Source organism: Rosa rugosa, chromosome 1 (assembly GCF_958449725.1).
Source record: "Rosa rugosa chromosome 1, drRosRugo1.1, whole genome shotgun sequence".
NCBI classification, from domain to species: domain Eukaryota; kingdom Viridiplantae; phylum Streptophyta; class Magnoliopsida; order Rosales; family Rosaceae; genus Rosa; species Rosa rugosa.
Window position 1 is genome coordinate 12,808,393 of NC_084820.1, and position 18,398 is coordinate 12,826,790.

At 36.6% G+C, this 18,398-nt stretch overlaps 2 protein-coding genes and 2 long non-coding RNA genes across 15 annotated transcripts; all 4 read left to right on the plus strand.

The window, feature by feature from the left end:
• The first annotated feature begins 5,658 nt into the window (after positions 1 to 5,658).
• LOC133718496 (uncharacterized) lies at positions 5,659 to 7,821 on the plus strand. 12 transcript variants are annotated; one of them, XM_062145377.1, is made up of 8 exons: positions 5,659 to 5,845; positions 5,923 to 5,997; positions 6,166 to 6,268; positions 6,384 to 6,440; positions 6,555 to 6,681; positions 6,832 to 6,994; positions 7,100 to 7,207; positions 7,447 to 7,790. In XM_062145377.1, the coding sequence occupies exons 4-8, from the start codon at positions 6,394 to 6,396 to the stop codon at positions 7,509 to 7,511; spliced, it is 510 nt and encodes a 169-aa protein (XP_062001361.1). In that variant the 5' UTR covers positions 5,659 to 5,845; positions 5,923 to 5,997; positions 6,166 to 6,268; positions 6,384 to 6,393; the 3' UTR covers positions 7,512 to 7,790. The 12 variants fall into 12 exon arrangements, 6 of the variants coding, with proteins under 6 accessions (XP_062001361.1, XP_062001350.1, XP_062001342.1 ...); XR_009850347.1 differs by adding an exon at positions 7,798 to 7,821 and having other exon boundaries at positions 5,660 to 5,845; positions 5,923 to 6,440; positions 7,447 to 7,545; positions 7,626 to 7,682; XR_009850344.1 differs by adding an exon at positions 7,798 to 7,821 and having other exon boundaries at positions 5,660 to 5,845; positions 5,923 to 6,440; positions 7,447 to 7,545; positions 7,638 to 7,682.
• A 3-nt stretch (positions 7,822 to 7,824) lies between these two features.
• Positions 7,825 to 8,791, plus strand: LOC133718544 (uncharacterized). The gene is made up of 2 exons (XR_009850364.1): positions 7,825 to 7,900; positions 8,516 to 8,791. It is a non-coding gene; the product is annotated as an uncharacterized LOC133718544 (long non-coding RNA).
• A 5,429-nt stretch (positions 8,792 to 14,220) lies between these two features.
• LOC133727269 (uncharacterized) lies at positions 14,221 to 16,094 on the plus strand. The gene is made up of 3 exons (XM_062154873.1): positions 14,221 to 14,428; positions 14,798 to 14,879; positions 14,979 to 16,094. The coding sequence occupies exons 1-3, from the start codon at positions 14,414 to 14,416 to the stop codon at positions 15,794 to 15,796; spliced, it is 915 nt and encodes a 304-aa protein (XP_062010857.1). The 5' UTR covers positions 14,221 to 14,413; the 3' UTR covers positions 15,797 to 16,094.
• A 983-nt stretch (positions 16,095 to 17,077) lies between these two features.
• Positions 17,078 to 17,920, plus strand: LOC133727270 (uncharacterized). Its single transcript, XR_009855080.1, has 2 exons — positions 17,078 to 17,476; positions 17,638 to 17,920. It is a non-coding gene; the product is annotated as an uncharacterized LOC133727270 (long non-coding RNA).
• Positions 17,921 to 18,398: the final 478 nt, after the last annotated feature.

An 18,398-nucleotide genomic window follows, 5' to 3' on the forward strand; every position in this document is an offset into this window, starting at 1 on the left:
TTACCCACTTCAATTAAAACTTTTTTTTTTTTTTTGAAAACTTATTCTTAATCTACACCTAATATATTAGAAATAATAGATATACGGCAAACTAAAACTCATAATTATGCTGGCAAAGTAAATCTGGTTAATAATTATGTTTAAACAACCATCAATTTTTATGAAACGTATGACAATTTAATGGATACAGATATGCATAGTTTATTTTGCAATTATGCCCATTAACTAATTATATAAAAACTCTAATAACATTTTAAATATAAAAACACTAGAAAATAATTACACAGATACTTTTTGAAATACGGATTGCAAGGAAAGATGATTAATTTGTAAATTTGAATAAATTAAATACAAATAAATAATTAGATATTATTACTTCACACTCTTAACCGTACCTATATCAGATACTTATCCGAATATTTAATATAATATATTAATTTAGTATTTTATTTAGCAATGAATACGGATTTTTGTCTTTAATAAATGTATTAACTTATTTTGTTGATTATATTTTTTATTTTGTCACTGTTATCAGTACCCATAAAACAAATAACACTAAAAATATTTTTTTTTTTTGGGGAAAAGAAGTCAAACTTTATTGCAAACTAAAGGATTACAAAGGAATGGTTTCAGCTGCTAACGCAGCTAATAAGAAAACAGGGGAAGTAGAAAAATAAAAGAAACTCTGCAGCTCAGTAGTAGCCCTTGCTGCCATAATGTGTGCAACCTTATTTGCATTTCGGCTGATGTGAACAATTTTCAGATTAGAATGGCTCTCCAACCTCAAAACAAGATCATCATACAAGCGACCCAACAGGGAAACATTACTCCCATCAGACTTAGTTAATTGCCTCTGCACGCTCTGTGCGTCCGTCTCCATGATAGCTGGAACAAAGCCATTGTCCACAGCAAACTGCACTGCCATATCACAAGCCAAAACTTCAGCATGTTCAGGAGAAAGCAGACCATGTAGTGGTCGACCTCCCCCTGCCAAAAACGCTCCCTGATGGTCTCTGATAACAAAACCAATACCACCATTCCTTGTTGTGTGATCAAAAGACCCATCAACATTTATCTTGTACCATCCCAAAGGCGGGGCTGACCAACGTGCAAACCTTGCAGTGCGACCAATTCCCATTTTCAGATTATAAAACCTAAAAGCATGTAGTCTGGCCATAGACTTAATCAACACGTCACAAGCAGGAAGACTCTTATTCTCCCAAACTCTACAATTTCTCTCTTTCCATACGCCCCAAAGTAGATGAATTAAATCACCCAAATCCATCAAAGAAAGCTCTTGAACACAAAAGCTAAACCATCCTAAGATGTCACAATTCTCAGTGTGAGGATTAAAACACACCTGACTCAAAGCTCCATTAGATTGGAGTATTTGCTTCGTAAAAGGACAATCTCTGCAAAGATGTAAAGTTGTCTCAATTGCGGATGAACACAAAACACATACCTGAGAATCCAGCACTAAAATTATAAAAGGGTGCCATTTGCTCTACTCAAATGATATGGTTAGAAAAGTGTATCCAAAGGGGGTGGCTACTAGAGATTTTTCTAGTAGTGAACTTTTTAAGAAATCTATGGAATACTGGATTGTAACGTTTTATGAAACTATTTTTGTAATACTGGATTGTAGAATGAAAACATGGAATTAAACTACAAGTTTTTAAGATGTAAATACATGTTCGGCACAAGTATTTCAAAATTTGAAATATTAAAAACATATCTATCATTCCAAAATATATATATATATATATATATATATATATATATGTAGCACTCAGTTTATACAATCTGAAGCTCTATTTTTTTTCTTCAAACAGAAAAAATCATTTTTAGTTTTTTCTCAGTAATCATGAAAGATTGACTATTTTGTTTGTATTGATCATGAATCCTTTATTGGTTATTATGAGAAAAGAAACAGAGTATTGTGAAGGAGATTGAACAAGAAGAACCAAATCCCTCAATTTTGTTTATAAAATATATCATATGAAATTGCAAGCTCCTGAATTTTTAGTTCAAAACGATAATTCAATCAAATGTCTCAACCTTAGTTGTTAATTCCTCTAGCCCATAAGATAATCTAATTATATTGAAGCATAAAATGCCGAAACTTTCACCCTAAATCATCAATATAAATTAGATCTGACACATGAAAGAGGAATTTTCTAAATCCTTCATTCTTCTCCACTGCATGATTCTGCAAGTTTCAATTGATTGAAAAAGACGGGGAAGAAGAAAGTTAAAACAGCAAATAAAGTAGATGAGATCATGAGAAGAGAGGATAAGTCTCAATGGAAATTGTGGGAGAGAAAGATCGAAAGAGAGGAGAAGAGTTTGTGGATCTATGTGCTTAAAAGTAAAAAAATAAAAATAAATCACTTTCTCTAATTGCAGGGCGGATTGTTTTCAGGAAACAAGGAAAACGTCAAAAAGTCATTTCCCATATTTATTCATAGTTCCTGAATTGTTTCCTAAAATTTGTTTTCTCTGTTTTTCAAATTTAATGCACCGAACGCAAATTACATAAGTTTTTGAATTCGTAAAAATAGTATCGCAAAATGATACCGAACGGGCCCTAAAAGTTTGGGTGTATTCAATATAGACTTTCAGCAGTCCATGAAAGTCTTGGGGTATTCGATTAGGATTTTTAAAGACTTTATGAATTCCACCAAAATCTTGGGGTATTCATTTAGGACTTTTAAAAATGAATAAAAGTTCAGAGGTATTCAAAATTTCATTCATACTTATGGAATTAGAAAATCAAGGATAATCATGGACTTTGTAGTGTTAACTATACATACCAAATTCCAATAATTTTCTAGCCACCAGACCAAAGATTTAAAAAAGTCTATTAAAGATTTTTTTTTTTTTTTTTAATCTATCAAAGTTTTCTCTCTACGTGCAAAGAGGTTGGTTATCTATCAGCTCTCTTTCTTGTTTCTTCTTATCTTTTCTCTAATCTTTCATGATATCAATATTTTTTTATACCCAACATGTTCATTGTAGAATCACTAGAATGTGATTTTTTTTTTGTTCAATTGTGATACTTGGAACGCTAATAGCAATAAAAAATGATTTATGAAACCCTAAGACCCAAATATTGTGGTCTACCCCTAAAACCTTGAATAGTGTTGCTATGAAATACTGGGTTTTGTCTTATTAATTATTCTCATCGATTTTAATTTATATCATGGTTCAAGGAAAGGTTGAACAATTGAATTTTGATTGATTGATTATAGATCAAGACATTGATCAATATTTTTATGATATATGTTAATAGGTGAAAACAAAATTGATGAGAATAATTAACCATAAACATCAAGTGATCTATATTGTATCTTTAAGTTGATTGGGAGATTAGAAATGAGAACAAAGTAGTTAGACAGAGTAATAATCATTCATTTGATTCAAGTTCTACTAGAAGATACTTGACCATTGAAGAGGCAAAAGATACTTGACCATTGAAGAGGCAACAAGTTATTATATTGCTTTGCATTTGGACTGCATTGGTTGTGTTTTTTGTTTTTTATTTTTATTTACTAGAAAATCTATAGAAGTCATTTAGAATAAAGTATATAGATTTTCAAGAATCAATAAAAAGTATGTTGCTAAAATCAATGGTTTTAAGAAATCAATAGCAGTCTATCAACTTTTTAAGAGTCGGTGGACTTTTTAAAAAATCTGTCATTTAAGAAAAGTCTGCTAAACTTCCTCAAATAACCTCACTCATATAATTTGCAAACAAATTATTATATTTAAAATAAAAAATTTAGTCATTTCAATGATTTAATGACTCTATAAATCTTAACTAAATATACTTCTTAATCAAACTTGAGTTTTAAAAATTAATGTCTAATCAATAAGAAAATGCCATGAACTATTATGTTTTTTTTTTTCTATTTTAGCTGTGCAAAAAAAAAATCATATTTTTTTTATTCTAAAAAAAAATCATTCGTTTTTTAATGTTTATTTTTTTTCTGTATTTTTTGTACCACATGATTAATTATTTAAATATTTATAGTTTTTTTTTTCATATTTTTTTTTGTGCAAATATAATGGATTGACTTAGATTTAGGTCATAAATCATAAGAGGATTTATTTTGTTTTCCCTCACCAATATGCGTTCAACATATATATCATACATTTTTATGTCACATGATCTTAATCATATTTTTAATTCTTATTAAATATATATGAATACTTTAATGAGTATGTAGTGAAATTGGAAAATGAAAATAGATAAGGAAAATAATAAAGAATATAATCTAATATTATTGAATTGGAAAGTCTACATAAAATAAATATAATATTTTTTTGGTAAAATTATATATTTTCCTTAATAGTCATTTTATAGTAGGTTATATATGTTTAATAATTCATAATAGAATGAGGTCAAGTGAGCAGATTTGGAGGTCCCAATAAAAACTCTCATATATATATATATATATATTCGATGTAGAATTAATATGGTATAATGTATGCGTGTGTGCGTATTAATTCGTAATTCTATCCCACAAAAGTCAAAAAAATTTGATAAAAAAAAAGTCAAAAATTAAAATTGGATCCACAAAAATGGAAACAAAATATATTAATATAGTAGTTCTAACCCATGAAATCTGGTAAATTGAAGTAATATTAAACTCTTTTAATAAATGAATTTAATAAAATTAATGGAAGGTTAGTTATTACCTTACACTAACAAGTTATTTAGAAAAGTAATAAATTAAATTGGATCCACAAAAATAGAAAGAAAATATATTGAAATCATAATTCTAACCCACGAAATCTGGGCCTAGTACCATTTAGTCTAGTAATATAAGTCTCCCCTTTATGTAGGAGATTGTAAGTTCGACTCACAATAGATTATCTGTTTATTTGATAAAAAAAAAGGGCGCGGCTATTGCCACCCTACCATTTTCTTAGTTCACCCTACAAATATTTAAATTATTGAAAGACTATATTACCCAAGTGCAAAATGACTAATAAGTACACTAATTTTCTAAAATCCAAATATGTGAGGAAAAATAAATACATAAGTAATTAATTAAATACAAAGATTACTTAATTTTTCATTGGATAACATTAATCTTTATCTTCTCCAACCAATTTTGAATTTATTACATTTTTTTTGTCTTTTTGTTGCCTCCTCATCGTTAATTCGTTATTCAATTCACAAAACCATTAGTGTTACTTTATCAAAATCTTTGTAATACCATTTGTGAACACCGAAAGTAAAAATTTAAAACACAAAAAAAAAAAAATCAATCTCATTTTCATTGCTCATAGTTCTAGACTTACTAATCTTTTTTTTTTAAGAAACATAAACTACTAAAAAAAATTACAATTGCTTCGCTTTTTTACTTCGGCAACAGTTGCCGTCGCAATTGACACCCAATTGCTACAGAAAATGTTCCGTCGCGATTAAGCCTTATTATTTGCGACGGAAAATTTTTGCCGTAGTAACTTTATACTCAATTGCGACACTTTTTCCTCTTGCCGTCGCAAAACTTATTTCTATTTTGTATACTAAAAATAAAAAATTGCAAAACCAAAACACGTTGGCGCCTGACCTAATTCTTTTTCCCTATGTTTTTCCTTTTGTTACCAAATTTCCCACTAACATCTCGATCTGCAGCCCTAACCTCTATCGCGCCCAAACTCTCTCGCTCTCTTCTCGCCCAAGCTCTCTCTCTCTCTCTCTCTCTCTCTCTCTCTCTCTCGCCCAAGCTCCGCAGCGCCTCGAACAAGACACAGTCGAGGTCCGAAAAGATCGAGAAAAAGGCGCCAGTTGTCTCTCATGCTCATCGATTGTGTTGATCTTTCATTTAATTTGGTATTGTGCGAATTTGATTTGGTTTGGGTGGATTTCATTTGGGTCAAGATCTAATTTTGATTCGGTTTATTTTCTAGGTTTTCAGTGTTTGTGATTTCCGGCCAAAGGTCGACTAGATCTCTCTCCTCTCCATAAACTCCTCTTTCGCTCCGGTTCGTTCTCTCTCTCCCTCTCGTTCCATTTTGTTTTGGTGCTCCTTTAATTTTGTGAATTGCTACAGAGTTTTGATGGGTTTAGGTTAATGTTGATGTTTAGGTTCATAATTGAACAATGTTAGTCTTAGTTGATGTTTAGGTTCGTTTCCAATTTGGTGCTCGTAGATCTTCCGGTTTTGGTCCATTTCTTCACTCACTGTGCGGCATGTTTCATGTTCAAACCCTAATCCATCTCCCCTCCGCTTTCTTCACACCCTTTTCCGATCAGGTATATATGTGCTTAATATGATTTGTTGCAAGTTTTCTTCTTTAATTTTTTGAGTGGCTTTCAACTAGCATTAATTGGTTTTTATGTATCTTTCTTCTCTCTGCATCTGCCATAGCCTGTTTAGGATGATTTGCTTTCCATGCCTACAAACCATTACGCTTCGGAGGCTACGGTCTATTATACTCCTCAAACTCCAAACCTAACCTTTAATGGATTCCTTTTACAGGTGCAAAATGGGCTGACTGCAATCTGTTTTTATGGAATTTATTTTCTTGGCCACTAGCAGGTGCAATACTGCTGCAACACTGGAGCTTTCTCAAGCAGAACATGAGGAGCGGAAAGCAAGGGCCTTAGCTGCAGCTGCCACGGAGTTGGGAAGACTTCTCAGAAAGGAAGATTTTGGTAGAATGAAGGTTGTTGCTTGCATTAGCTGATTTTTGTGCACTACTTTCGGTTTCTTGATAACAATATTTATGTAATGTTCTTTGTTTCCAAAATATCCTAAACTCTACCCATTGCCTCCTAAACTTACTGTGTATGAATTGGCTTTCTGATTATGTTAGATTGTACTTGACCTCCAGTTGTTTCCTAACTCTTACGTGATCGGGCAATTCAATGTTGGCTTCATTGTTGGAACTAATCCCTTCATAAATAATTTAACCTGCAGCCGAGCATTATGGGACAAGAGATCAGTCAAGAAGTCAATGGTGATGCACAGATTGCAAGGTATGATTCCTGACAATTCTTAAAGTTCTTTACGTTTGCCAGAATTTTGGTTGCAGTCACTTTACATTAATGCACTCTTTTGTCTTTCTCGTTAATTTTTAACAGGACTCAGGAGTTATGTGTTCAAAATTATGGGAGGCTGTGACAAGAAATTGTTTCCTTTGAAGCAAGGAGTGTTAACCCCAGGGTGTGTTCGCCTTTTGCTCCATGGGGGTATGTTACAATCTAAAAGTTTTTGTGGGGGAGGGAGAGAGAGAGAGAGAGAGAGAGAGAGAGAGAGAGAGAGAGAGAGAGAGAGAGAGAGAGAGAGAGAGAGAGAGAGAGAGAGAGAGAGAGAGAGAGAGAGAGAGGCAATTGATTTTAGGATGTTGGTTTTCTGTTTTAGTACTAACTGCTTTGATTTTTCTTGACCATTGTTTGATTTTGCCATTGATTTGTGCATATTATTTTAGGAGTCTCATGCTTCCAAGGACATGGAAGGAGGAATAGTGAGCGAAGAAGGAATAGTGGGTTTTGACTTGTTAATTCACTTAATGAAATAAAGTATTAAGGTGCTAGTTTTGATCTACTATCTGAGCATTGAACTTTACTTATTGTTGAGTTTTGCTTTTGTAGGTTTGCTTACATGTAGAGTGAGTTGCAGACTTAGATGGTGTACTGAGTTACCTTAGGCCTGCAAACCAGTGTGGTAACTTTACTGACCATAGACTCATTTTGTAGGTTGGTTAATGATAGCTAAACTAGGAGAACTAACCAGAATACTTTTATCATGCTTATATTGTGTACATATTTTTACTTGTCAGGTGGAAATCACAGCAGCAACCATGCTACCATGTGGGGTGATGTGATAATGTACTAATGTATATGTAGATATATGGGTTGTCGCTACCATGTCTCTAAATGCAGGTAGTTAACTTTATTCTCTTATATTTTTGAAGTAACATATTTTCTTTTGCTTTTCACTTTTATCATATGGGTTAGAAATCACAATATATATAAATGTGAAGTTAAAAAAGCATCATGTTATGATTGATTGTATTTAATCAGATTAGATTGCATTGCCAAATGAAAAGCATCGAGATTCTGATATTTCTAGTTTTTGTATTGGAAAGGGATTGGAATTGATCTATATGTATGTATCGTAACTATTATAATCAATCATTATGATTGGAATTGAACTAAAATTTTTAGTTGAAAGTATATGCGGACTGAAGAACTAATCTACTAGACTACCTTAATCATCATGCGGCATGTGGGCTCTGACTCTCAATTAGCCAATGGCTTGAATATTTGGTAGCACATAGAGCTCTTACGTGATTATGTATATAGGATGCAAGTGAAACCATATTTGCAGCCTGTAGTTGTTTCTATTTCAATCTGTCATTATGATGGTGAGTTGCTATCTAGTTTTCCTCTAGAGTAATATCTTTCTTGTTTGCATTAGTTCTTGGTGTTACAATTCTGATCTTGTTACTTCTTCACTACATACGCACTTCACCTACTTCATGTGCTTATATTCAGATACTGAGTTTGCCAAAGCATGGAGACAACAACTCAAAGAAGCCTGAAAAAAAAAAAAAACTAAAGTTTCCTAGGCATAAGCTGGCATACACTTACTTGGGTGCTGCAATTCTTTATCATCGATCCTGAACTAGTACATAGGTGCCACAATCTTTATGTATGAAGAAATTCTAATCAATGTGCCACAATGGGATTTAGTTATTTATTTCGCTGATGTGAGGTTGTAATTGTTGATTGGTTTAGTTATAATGGATTTGATATTGTAGTTTAACTTCAGATGCATGTATAATAGTTTTCATTTTTGAATGTTAGAATAAAAATATGGTGCAATTAGCACCATTTTTTTTATAAAAAAAAAATTCCTTTTTTTGCGATGGCAACCTTGCCGTCGCAAATACCTCCACATAGATTATCCTGAAACAAACAATGCGACAGAAGTCACCGTAGCAAATGGACCGTCGCAAAACAATAAATTTGCGACTGCAAGAGAAAACCGTCGCAAAAAAGCATTTGCGACGGAAAATTGCCGTAGCAATTGGATTTTGTGACGCCACTATATTGCAACGCCTGTGTTGCCGTCGCAAAAAGCTCAATTTGCCGTCGCAAAAGCTCAATTTGCAAAAGCAATTGTTTTTAGTAGTGATACTAATCTTTTTACATGGATTGAAATAGAGAACACTGAAATTGAAAAAAAAAAAATTTAAAAAAAATGAAGGTAAACTAGATTATGATTTAAGTTTTTGAAATAGATTATGATTTTATTAGGAAATTTTAATATATTTTAGTTTTTTTATTGGTATAAATTCAATGAGAGATTTTCGTTAAAAACAATTTTTTCAATTGGATATGTCATATAAGGATATTCTTGGAAAGAGAAATGGGTTAGATAAGTAAATTTAATAATTGAAATTAAAATGTAGGGTGTAATGAGCAAGTAGGGTGAACAAAGAAAATGGTAGGATGGCAATGGCCGCACCCAAAAAAAAAACCATGAAATCTGGTGACTGAAGAGGTAAGAAAATATCATTAATCAACTGAATTGATAGAGTTCTTGATTCCATCATTTAAAACTTTCTCGAGAATTTAATATTGTCTCAGCATAACATAACGTTAGGAAGTGTTCCTTAAAGGTCAAGTGAGACTTCACTAATACAACTGTTCGTTTGTTTTTATATGAGAAAAAAAAATCATAATGCTATTAATGTTATGTAGAAATCCAATAAACAATAGGTGTATGACACACACCAATAATCAAAGAAAGAGTGCAATTAAGGAAGGTCAAAAATAGAAGTCATCATCCACATTAACATTTAAAGTCAGCTAACATGTCTTAAACGAATAAATAAGTACTAAGCAGCTAATAATGAGTTAGTAAAGTTTACTGGAGACCTTTCCTTAATGGCATATTTACACTAAAATAGAAGTCATCATCCACATCTGAAATTTAAAGTCAGCTAACATGTCTTACACGAACAAATAAGTACTAAGAAGCTATAATGAGCTAGTCAAGTGTACTAGAGACCTTTTCCTAATGGCATATGTACACTAAAATAGAAGTCATCGTCCACACTGAAATTTAAAGTCAGCTAACATGTCTTACAGTAACAAATAAGTACCAAGTAGCTAATAATTAGCTAGTAAAGTTCACCGAGGATCTTTCCCTAATGACATATCTACACTAAACTAGAAGTCATCATCCATCCATGAAATTAATGTATACGTATGTGTGTGTGTGTGTACACGGAGTCGTTCAGAAGCAGACACTGCTTACAGAGGCTCGGGGCGGCGCCGATAGCAGTTCTGGTTCTGTCCTCGGAGACCAGGAACACCCCGGACGTGATCGAAGTCAAAATTGGTTTGCTGGTGGACTCCTCAGTGACGAGTTCGAAGTCGAAATTGGTTTGCTTGAAGTTTTTGTTGAACTTCTGGCGCAGACCTCTTGTCACGCCCCGAATTTTGAATAACCAATTCAAATCCGAAACATGAATAAACAATTAATACAAATAACGTTCTGAATTTTTTTCTCAGAAACAAACACACCACTCGCCACTCAACACAAAAACTCGAAAACCTCGAGTTAATTATTACAATTCACTCTTACAAAGTAAAATTGTAAAGCTCTAAATGAGCATAACAAACCTCACAATAAAATGCTGTAATTCACATAACACTACTCTAAGCAGCCCGATCACCGTCCTGGTTCTCCTGACCTGCAGGGTTATCCGCTACACCGTTTGAATAGTGTACCGGGATTGCAACAACACAAAACCCGGTAAGCTTTTGACAGCCCGTATGAGTAAAAAGAAAGAACTGTTGATTTATTAAATTACAGTTCAAGTAAAATTCAACAGTATTTCGTCTGCAAAGAGACATCAAACCACTCATGGAAAACCACAAGGAAAACATTTTCACAATCCTCAAATCACAATACACCACACTGGTCCTGCAAAAACCCAACCCACATAACACCACTTTGGTCCATCCCAACAGCACGTTAGAGCTCTAACCACATCGCTACCAGTCACCTTGGCCTAGGTGCAAGTAATGCGACATACTTCGGTTAATAATAAACCGTCGCGCTTTGGACATCCCCGTCCTCAGCACCATATACTTCGGTTAATAATAAACCGTCGCGCTTTGGACATCCCCGTCCTCAGCACACAACTTCGGTTAATAATAAACCGTCGCACCTTGGACATCCCGGTCCTCAGCACACAAACACTCCGGTTATCCTTAACCGTCGAACTTCGGACACCTCATCCTCAGAACCCTACATTCTCTAACTCTATACATCCTCCAATGTAAATCATGAATATTAACAAGAACTCATCAATCATGTTCATCACATATAAATATGGTAAGTCACATGTCAATTCATAATAATTTAATCATCCCAATTCCACACTCTTCAATGTCACATCATTCCCATATAATCACGTAAATATATATATATACGTAATTATCCGCTCAGGGATAATCACTATTACCAACTATAGTTCACATGCAATAAAACCGAGAAATTCATTTGTATAGTAAAAATCATTTTACTTACCCATGGACCGTAGTTGATCAAGTCCATATGATTTTAAAACAAATATTTATTCCATAAATATTTTCACGCAATTACAACAAAATAAGGTAATTAAATTTATTCGGTTCGTAATATGAACCACGTGAGGTTTACTCACCTCTAATCCCGCTGCGTCTTCTTAACAGCTCAAAATACGATCCACAAACGTCCACCAACTCAAACCGTCAATCACCTAATCAGATATGATCTTATCTTAGCAAATCAATCATCAACCACACAAATACTACAATCCAACGGTCGGATTCTAAATTAATGATGATCCAACGGTCGGATCGAAATTAAATGATGATCTAACGGTCGGATCCTCACGGATCGCCTTTAGGATCATCCTCCAAAATTATCAAGAAGATCCAACGGTCAGATCTTCCTGGATTGTCCTTGCAAACATCTCCACAAATTTATATGAAAATCCGACGGTCGGATTCTCACGAATCGCCTTCCAAAACACTATTTCACAATTATACGAAGATCCAACGGTCGGATCCTCGCCCATGACCATACAAGGTCACTGGGACAGTCATACGATCAACATATCCAAACTACAAGTCCATCGGACGGTCCGATCTTCACAGATCATGAATCGAGCGATCGAAATTAATCGAAATCGTAAAATTCATAACTAAATCGTACGATATCCAAAAATTGCGTATAATATATCAAAATGATCGTATTGAAATATGGAATCTAAAAATGTACAGAAACCATATTTTTGACCCCCGGTGGTGGCCGGAAAGGGCCGCCGGAGTTAGGGGCAGAGCCGCCGCCGACCACCGCCAATGGTGTCGGGGCCAAGCTTTTCTTCTTCGTCTCATCATTCTAAGCATTTTTCATAACTAGCACAAGATCAGAAAATGAACGGAAGTGGTCGAAAAGTTACCTAGAACACACGGGTTCGCCGGAATTTTTCCAGAATCCGGTGAACATTTGCAGAAACCGGCGAGCTCCAATTCGACGTAAAAACTTCAATTTCAGGCCTCGATACCTTCTGGAGAGTTGTTAAGAACATGAAGTTGAACTCACTTGATCAAGAATCACTCAAAACAAAGCTCTACAACTCGAGATATCTTGATCGAAAGTCTTGGTGGCCGGAAAATTTCCAGAATCAGGCGAGCTTGAATTCCGACGTAAAAACTTCCTCCTTTCGCTTCGATTCCTTCAGGAGACTTGTTCAGAAACTCAAGGCGAGTTCATCAAGCCAATAATCTTGAATATTGGTGGTCTAGAACTCGAGATATCGGCGTTGACTCAAAATCGAGCTCAAATCGGGCCAAGCTTGCCGCCGCCGCTACAGGCCGCGCCGCCGTGCAAGGACGCCACAGACAGGTGCGCAAGGACCAGACGAAGCCAATGGAAGAAGTCTGGTGAGGATTGGTGGCCGGTAGCTTGAGTTATCAAGCTTGGAACCAAAACGAGTTCAAACTGGGCGGAGCTTCCCACCATCGCTGGAAGCTGTGTCGCGGCGCAAGGCTTCCTCTGGCAGCTGCGCAAGGCCGAGGCGAAGCTAATGGAGGTGGTCCGACGCCGTTTGGTGGCCGGTGGAGGGAGAGAGGGGCCGGAGAGCCTTTGCTCTGTTTTCGGTTTCGGTCTCGCAAGAGAGAGAGAGAAAAAAAATGGTTTTTCGGACGAGAAAGAGAAAATGTAGAGATGGTCTGCTGGCATGGTGATCATGAGATCCTCTCCACGAGGATAGTATTATTCCTCCAACGAGGTCGTATGATTCTTCCAACAATGTTGTATTATTCCTCCAACGAGGTTATTACACCTCTGACTTCGATCATGTTGGCCTTCAACATGATACCAGAAAGTTCAAGGCACTCGGTTTTTTTTTTTTTTTTTTCATTTTCAATACACTTATGCTTTGATTCAAACAACAATTTTTTTTTTCCTTCAATCAAGAATAAACAATATTTCATGTAATTCGATCAATAGATTTGCATAACACATGTATATGAATTCGAACTTTGTTGGGTTCCTCTAAATTATGAAAATATAATGTGAAAAATACATATTTGTTCAAGTAAAACTCTAATTTGTGTTTAGCCCAAACTCTAGGTTACTTGACCTAGTGATAATATGGTTTAATTAGAAGAATCTAGATATTATATTTCCTTGTATGATTCAGACTCTATGTATTGTAAACCTCTATATAAAGAAGCCCCTATTATCAATGAGAATACACAGCAAATTCCTCTCAATTTCAGTTTCTCTACAACAATATTCATATAAATATATATCGAGGTTTAATGCTATTTGGAGAGAAGATTTATAGGAAAGAATTTAATTAAGTGAAGAAAAATATTAGTCAAAGAATCTGTAGACATATCCCTTAAATTAATATAAAAGGAAATATAAAAGGGTAAATTGGTGTTATGAGATTATGATTTGACAAGATATATTACGTGGAATTGAAAATAAAATTTACATGACATGACACACGAATTTTAGGCCTCATTGGGTCTCAATATCATTGCCCTATTCCTAATTGCTTCTATTAATTAAATTTTTTTTTTTACCACTACAAAATCCCCACTAAATTCGAGTAATTCAAGTGTCCGGACCACCACAGAATAATTCTCCCAAATATTGTGCTCCCGCATCATCACCTCTTTAATTTATTTCTTGAAAAACAATTATATTTGTCATAATTTTATAACAACCTCCTCCTCATACTCCTTCTATCTCTTCCTCTCTTCCTCTCTTCCAACTCGGCTCATGCACCGACTGACTCCCGTCCTATTCAACCATTTTAGCTGAGGCTCTCTTCAGAACATCAGATCCCATCTGATCGAGCACTGACAGCTACAACAATGGGGGAAAAGAAGGTATTTCTATATGCACTAGAAAGTTGTTTATGCTTTTCCATTTCTTTTTTCTTTTGATATCGATAACTAGATAATCCATTTGATCAATTCTGCTCCTCTCAATATGTATTTTTTTGTGGCTGCTACTAATTATTTTAATTCTCAAGTTTTTGGCTTGTTTCTTCTTCAATTTGTCACATCTACTCGATCCATCATTCTCCTGTCAGAAACACAGAACCTGATCGATGGATTCGATTTCTTATCTTCAAACCCGAAAACATCAACCTCGATCAATTCTTTCTTAATCACGCCCTTTTGTTTTGCAGAAGAAAAAACAGTAACCTACTTTCTATATCTATCTAATTTCTGCAAGTGATTGTATTAATGCAGGTGACTATAATGATTCTGAAGGTTGACCTTCAGTGTGAGGAATGCTACAGGAAGGTCAAGAAAGTTCTCTGTAAATTCCCACGTGAGTCTCTCCTTTTCTCTTCCAGCTCGGTTCAATAATATTGTGAAAAACGTAAACTGAGTGATTTGTGGTACTGGTTGGATATTTTGTGAACAATAGAAATACAAGACCAGATGTACGACGAGAAGAACAACCTGGTGATCATCAAAGTGGTCTGCTGCAGTCCTGAAAAGATCAGGGACAAGCTATGCTGCAAAGGAGGTGGCGTCATTAAGTGGATCGAGATCAAAGAGCCCGAGAAGCCCAAGCCTCTTCCTGCGCCGAAACCGAAACCGAAACCGAAACCTCCTCCGGCGTCGAAACCTGAACCGCCTCCTGAGCCGAAACCTGAGCCGCCTCCTGAGCCGAAACCTGAACCGCCTCCGGTTCCTGCTTGCCCTCTGCCTCTGGTTCCTGCTTGCCCTCGGCGGCCGTGTTGTTGGGATTGTTACCAAGGGCGTCCTGGTGGTCCCTGCGAAACTCGCCCTCCGCCGCGGCCGGTGAAACCGTGTTGCTCGGATTGTTACGAAGGGCGTCCTGGTGGTCCCTGCGAAACTTACCCTCGGCGGCCGGTGAACACGTGTTGTACGGATTGTTACGAAGGGCGTCCTGGTGGTCCCTGCGAAACTTACCCTCCGCGGCCGGTGAACACGTGTTGTACGGATTGTTACGAAGGCCGTCCTGGTGGTCCCTGCGAAACTTACCCTCCGCGGCCGGTGAACACGTGTTGTACGGATTGTTACGAAGGCCGTCCTGGCGGTCCCTGCGAAACTGGGTATGGTTACGGAGGGCCTGTCCCTTACATACAGTATGATGGCCACTATGGAAGGCCGGTGTGTGATAGTTACGGCGGTGGGAGGAGCAATACCACTAGTTACTGCGTGACCCGCCCCGATTGTTTCAGTGAAGAAAATCCCCAAGCGTGCGCCATCATGTAAAACCATACGTACCAACCTACTGTGCCTTTTGCTGCCTTCGTAGGGAAGTTTCCCATCAGCTCGGTGGTCCTTCACTTTCACAGTTTTAAAGTTTTAAAGTTGTACGACGTTGGTGTTTTTTTTTTTGATATTTGACGTTGGTGTTGTCTTATAGAATAATAGAACGAAAGTAAAGAATAAAGTATGGTTGGTGATTGTGGTGGACAAGTCGCGATCAGATTATGGAGCGATTCTTGAATTCTTGTAGATGAAGTTGTTACAACTTTTATTTGATTAATGAAATAATAGTTTCCGATAATTATTTGCATATTTTATCATGCACGTGCATATCTGTTTTTTAATTAAAAGAAACGATAGCTTTTTTGAGAGCTCCAAAAAACTCGGACTATTTTGCGTTGAGGTTTTGAGATTTTCTTCTCGTCCGACAGCGTTCGAGGTCGGCGCTGGTTTGCCATGCCGATATTGGGCTGCTGCCGAGCGGGTACTTGAATGCTACTGCTTGGGTAGTTTCATGAGAGAGGTGTTTGGCTCGAGGGATTGGCACAGTGGGTTAACGGAGGAGATCAGGCGACATCTCTGGGAGTGCTGGTCGGATTATACAAGGACGGCGTGGTTTGTCAAGGGCTTCCAGGACCAGCGGCAACGTGCTTCGTCATGGGACTTCTAGGACTAACTGCCGGTGGAGCTGTACTGTAACTGTGCGCGCAGCTAGTAGGTGATGGTGATGGTGTTTGGGCTTGGGTCAACCCTAATATGCCGAGCCTTGTGTTGGGCCTCTTCTTTTGGGACTGCCCTCTTGGGCTTTTAATTTAGGCCGGGGTGTTGTGAGATTCTGAATTTTGAAGTTGGTCAAATTTTATTTTTGAGCTTAGAAATATAAAGTAGAAGTCGCCACGAGTTCGCAGCATTTTTCGGATTTCTGAGTTATTTTTAAAGAATTTTTGAAGTTTAATTGGAATAAAATAGAAATGCTGGCGACTGGCGAGTTCGGATTGGCTATTGGGTGAGAAACATGGCGTGCTGACCATGACGTCATCCATATGGATGACGATGACATCAGCAAGTGGGAGTAGTTATTGGAAACTTGTCCAAACTGTGGAAAGGCTTGGTGTGAAGTTGACACGTGGCACCAAGTGTACCACCTTTGGTTGACATGTGGGGGGGGACCAGCTGATGCTTCTCTTTCATTTTCTCCGATTTTTTCGTGAGTGTCTGCTGACCACCCGAGATGGGTATCCAAACTGGGGATGAACAGCACGTGCTATGCACGCTGCGTTTGTCTAACGCCTGACCCAAAAAAGTGAGCTCCTTTTTACTGCGGCTGCATGGTGAAGCACATGCCAAGCACGAGGGATGTTTAGAAAATCTTGCATGAAGTCCATTTTCTCTTATTTGCTTCGCCGCCTTGGGCGCAAGTAATCTGAAATTCTTTTTTGGGTCTGAGAAGATTTAATTGAATTTGAACCTCGCGATTTTCTTATGGCTCTCGTCTTCCTCCCTAGCTAATCTCTATCTTCTATCTCCTCCCAATTCTATTTTTGTCTATAAGCTATCAACTTCTTCATCGCCTTCATCAAAGAGAACAGGGTAGAATAATTTCATGAACACACTGTTCCTGTATCGGATTTGATGGCAAGCAAATTGGGTTTTGCAAAATTGAAGGAAAATCTTCCAATCAAGGTACATGATTTCTTATGATTTTGGATTTGGAATTATATACACCAAGTTTGTGGTGAGTTGCATCCCAGAAATTTGGATTGTCTTGATGATATTGCATATCTCTGTGATTGAATTTGATAGTGGATGTGATTAGACTGATTTATGGAGAATGGTTTATGTAGCAAAATGGTGCTGCCCACTTCGACTAGCTCTGTGAAGCAGTGGTTGAAGGAATCTTGTATTCCTTATGTCCATAGGGCAGGAGGTTATTAGAGCAATTTTGGGTAGGACAGCCTATTGTGAATTTGTACTAGTGATTTTGGGGAGAATGTGGTGGATTCATCAGGACATGGGTTGAATTCGAATCCGGGTTTGGAGGTCCAGAGCAATGGAAATCCAGAGAGCTATATGGGTTTGTAAAGTGGTGATTCGAGCTGTTGGAATGGGAGCAATATATTTTGAGCACATATGTTGCATTTGCGTCTTTGCAGCTTGAATATTTTGAGCATATATTTTCATGCTTTGATTTTGAGTGGTATCTGGAATCCACTGATTCATTTTCCTCTGTAGAACAGTATTAGGAATTGTTCAAAGTCTGCTAAAGTGCTAATTTCTCTGATACTTCAAACATAAAAGCATAGGAGGGTTAGAATTTGGTCATGACAGTTTAGACTATAGCATCCAAATATTGTATGATTAATGGTTTACTCTTTTCTCTATGTTCAACTCTCACCAGAAAATAGTGTAATGAATTGGAAATGTCTTATGGATGTACTACCTTTGGTTGACATGTGTGTGGGGGGGGGGGGGGGGGGGGGGGGGGGACGGACCAACTGATGCTTCTTTCATTTTCTCCGATTTTCTCGCAGAGACTTTCTTTTTCTCTCTCTCCTCAACGTCTCTCTCTAGTTTTCTCTCTCTAAAATTTCAACGGATCATAACT

What these genes read in the sequence shown, in the direction of transcription:
- LOC133718496 (XM_062145348.1), top strand. Translation starts at nt 6,352, where the DNA reads ATGTATCTTTCTTCTCTCTGCATCTGCCATAGCCTGTTTAGGATGATT. An exon ending in AAGATTTTGGTAGAATGAAG is followed by an intron (nt 6,682 to 6,831) that starts GTTGTTGCTTGC and finishes TGATTATGTTAG; the next exon opens with ATTGTACTTGACCTCCAGTT. An exon ending in GGTGATGCACAGATTGCAAG is followed by an intron (nt 6,995 to 7,099) that starts GTATGATTCCTG and finishes AATTTTTAACAG; the next exon opens with GACTCAGGAGTTATGTGTTC.
- LOC133727269 (XM_062154873.1), top strand. An exon ending in AGTTCTCTGTAAATTCCCAC is followed by an intron (nt 14,880 to 14,978) that starts GTGAGTCTCTCC and finishes TGTGAACAATAG; the next exon opens with AAATACAAGACCAGATGTAC.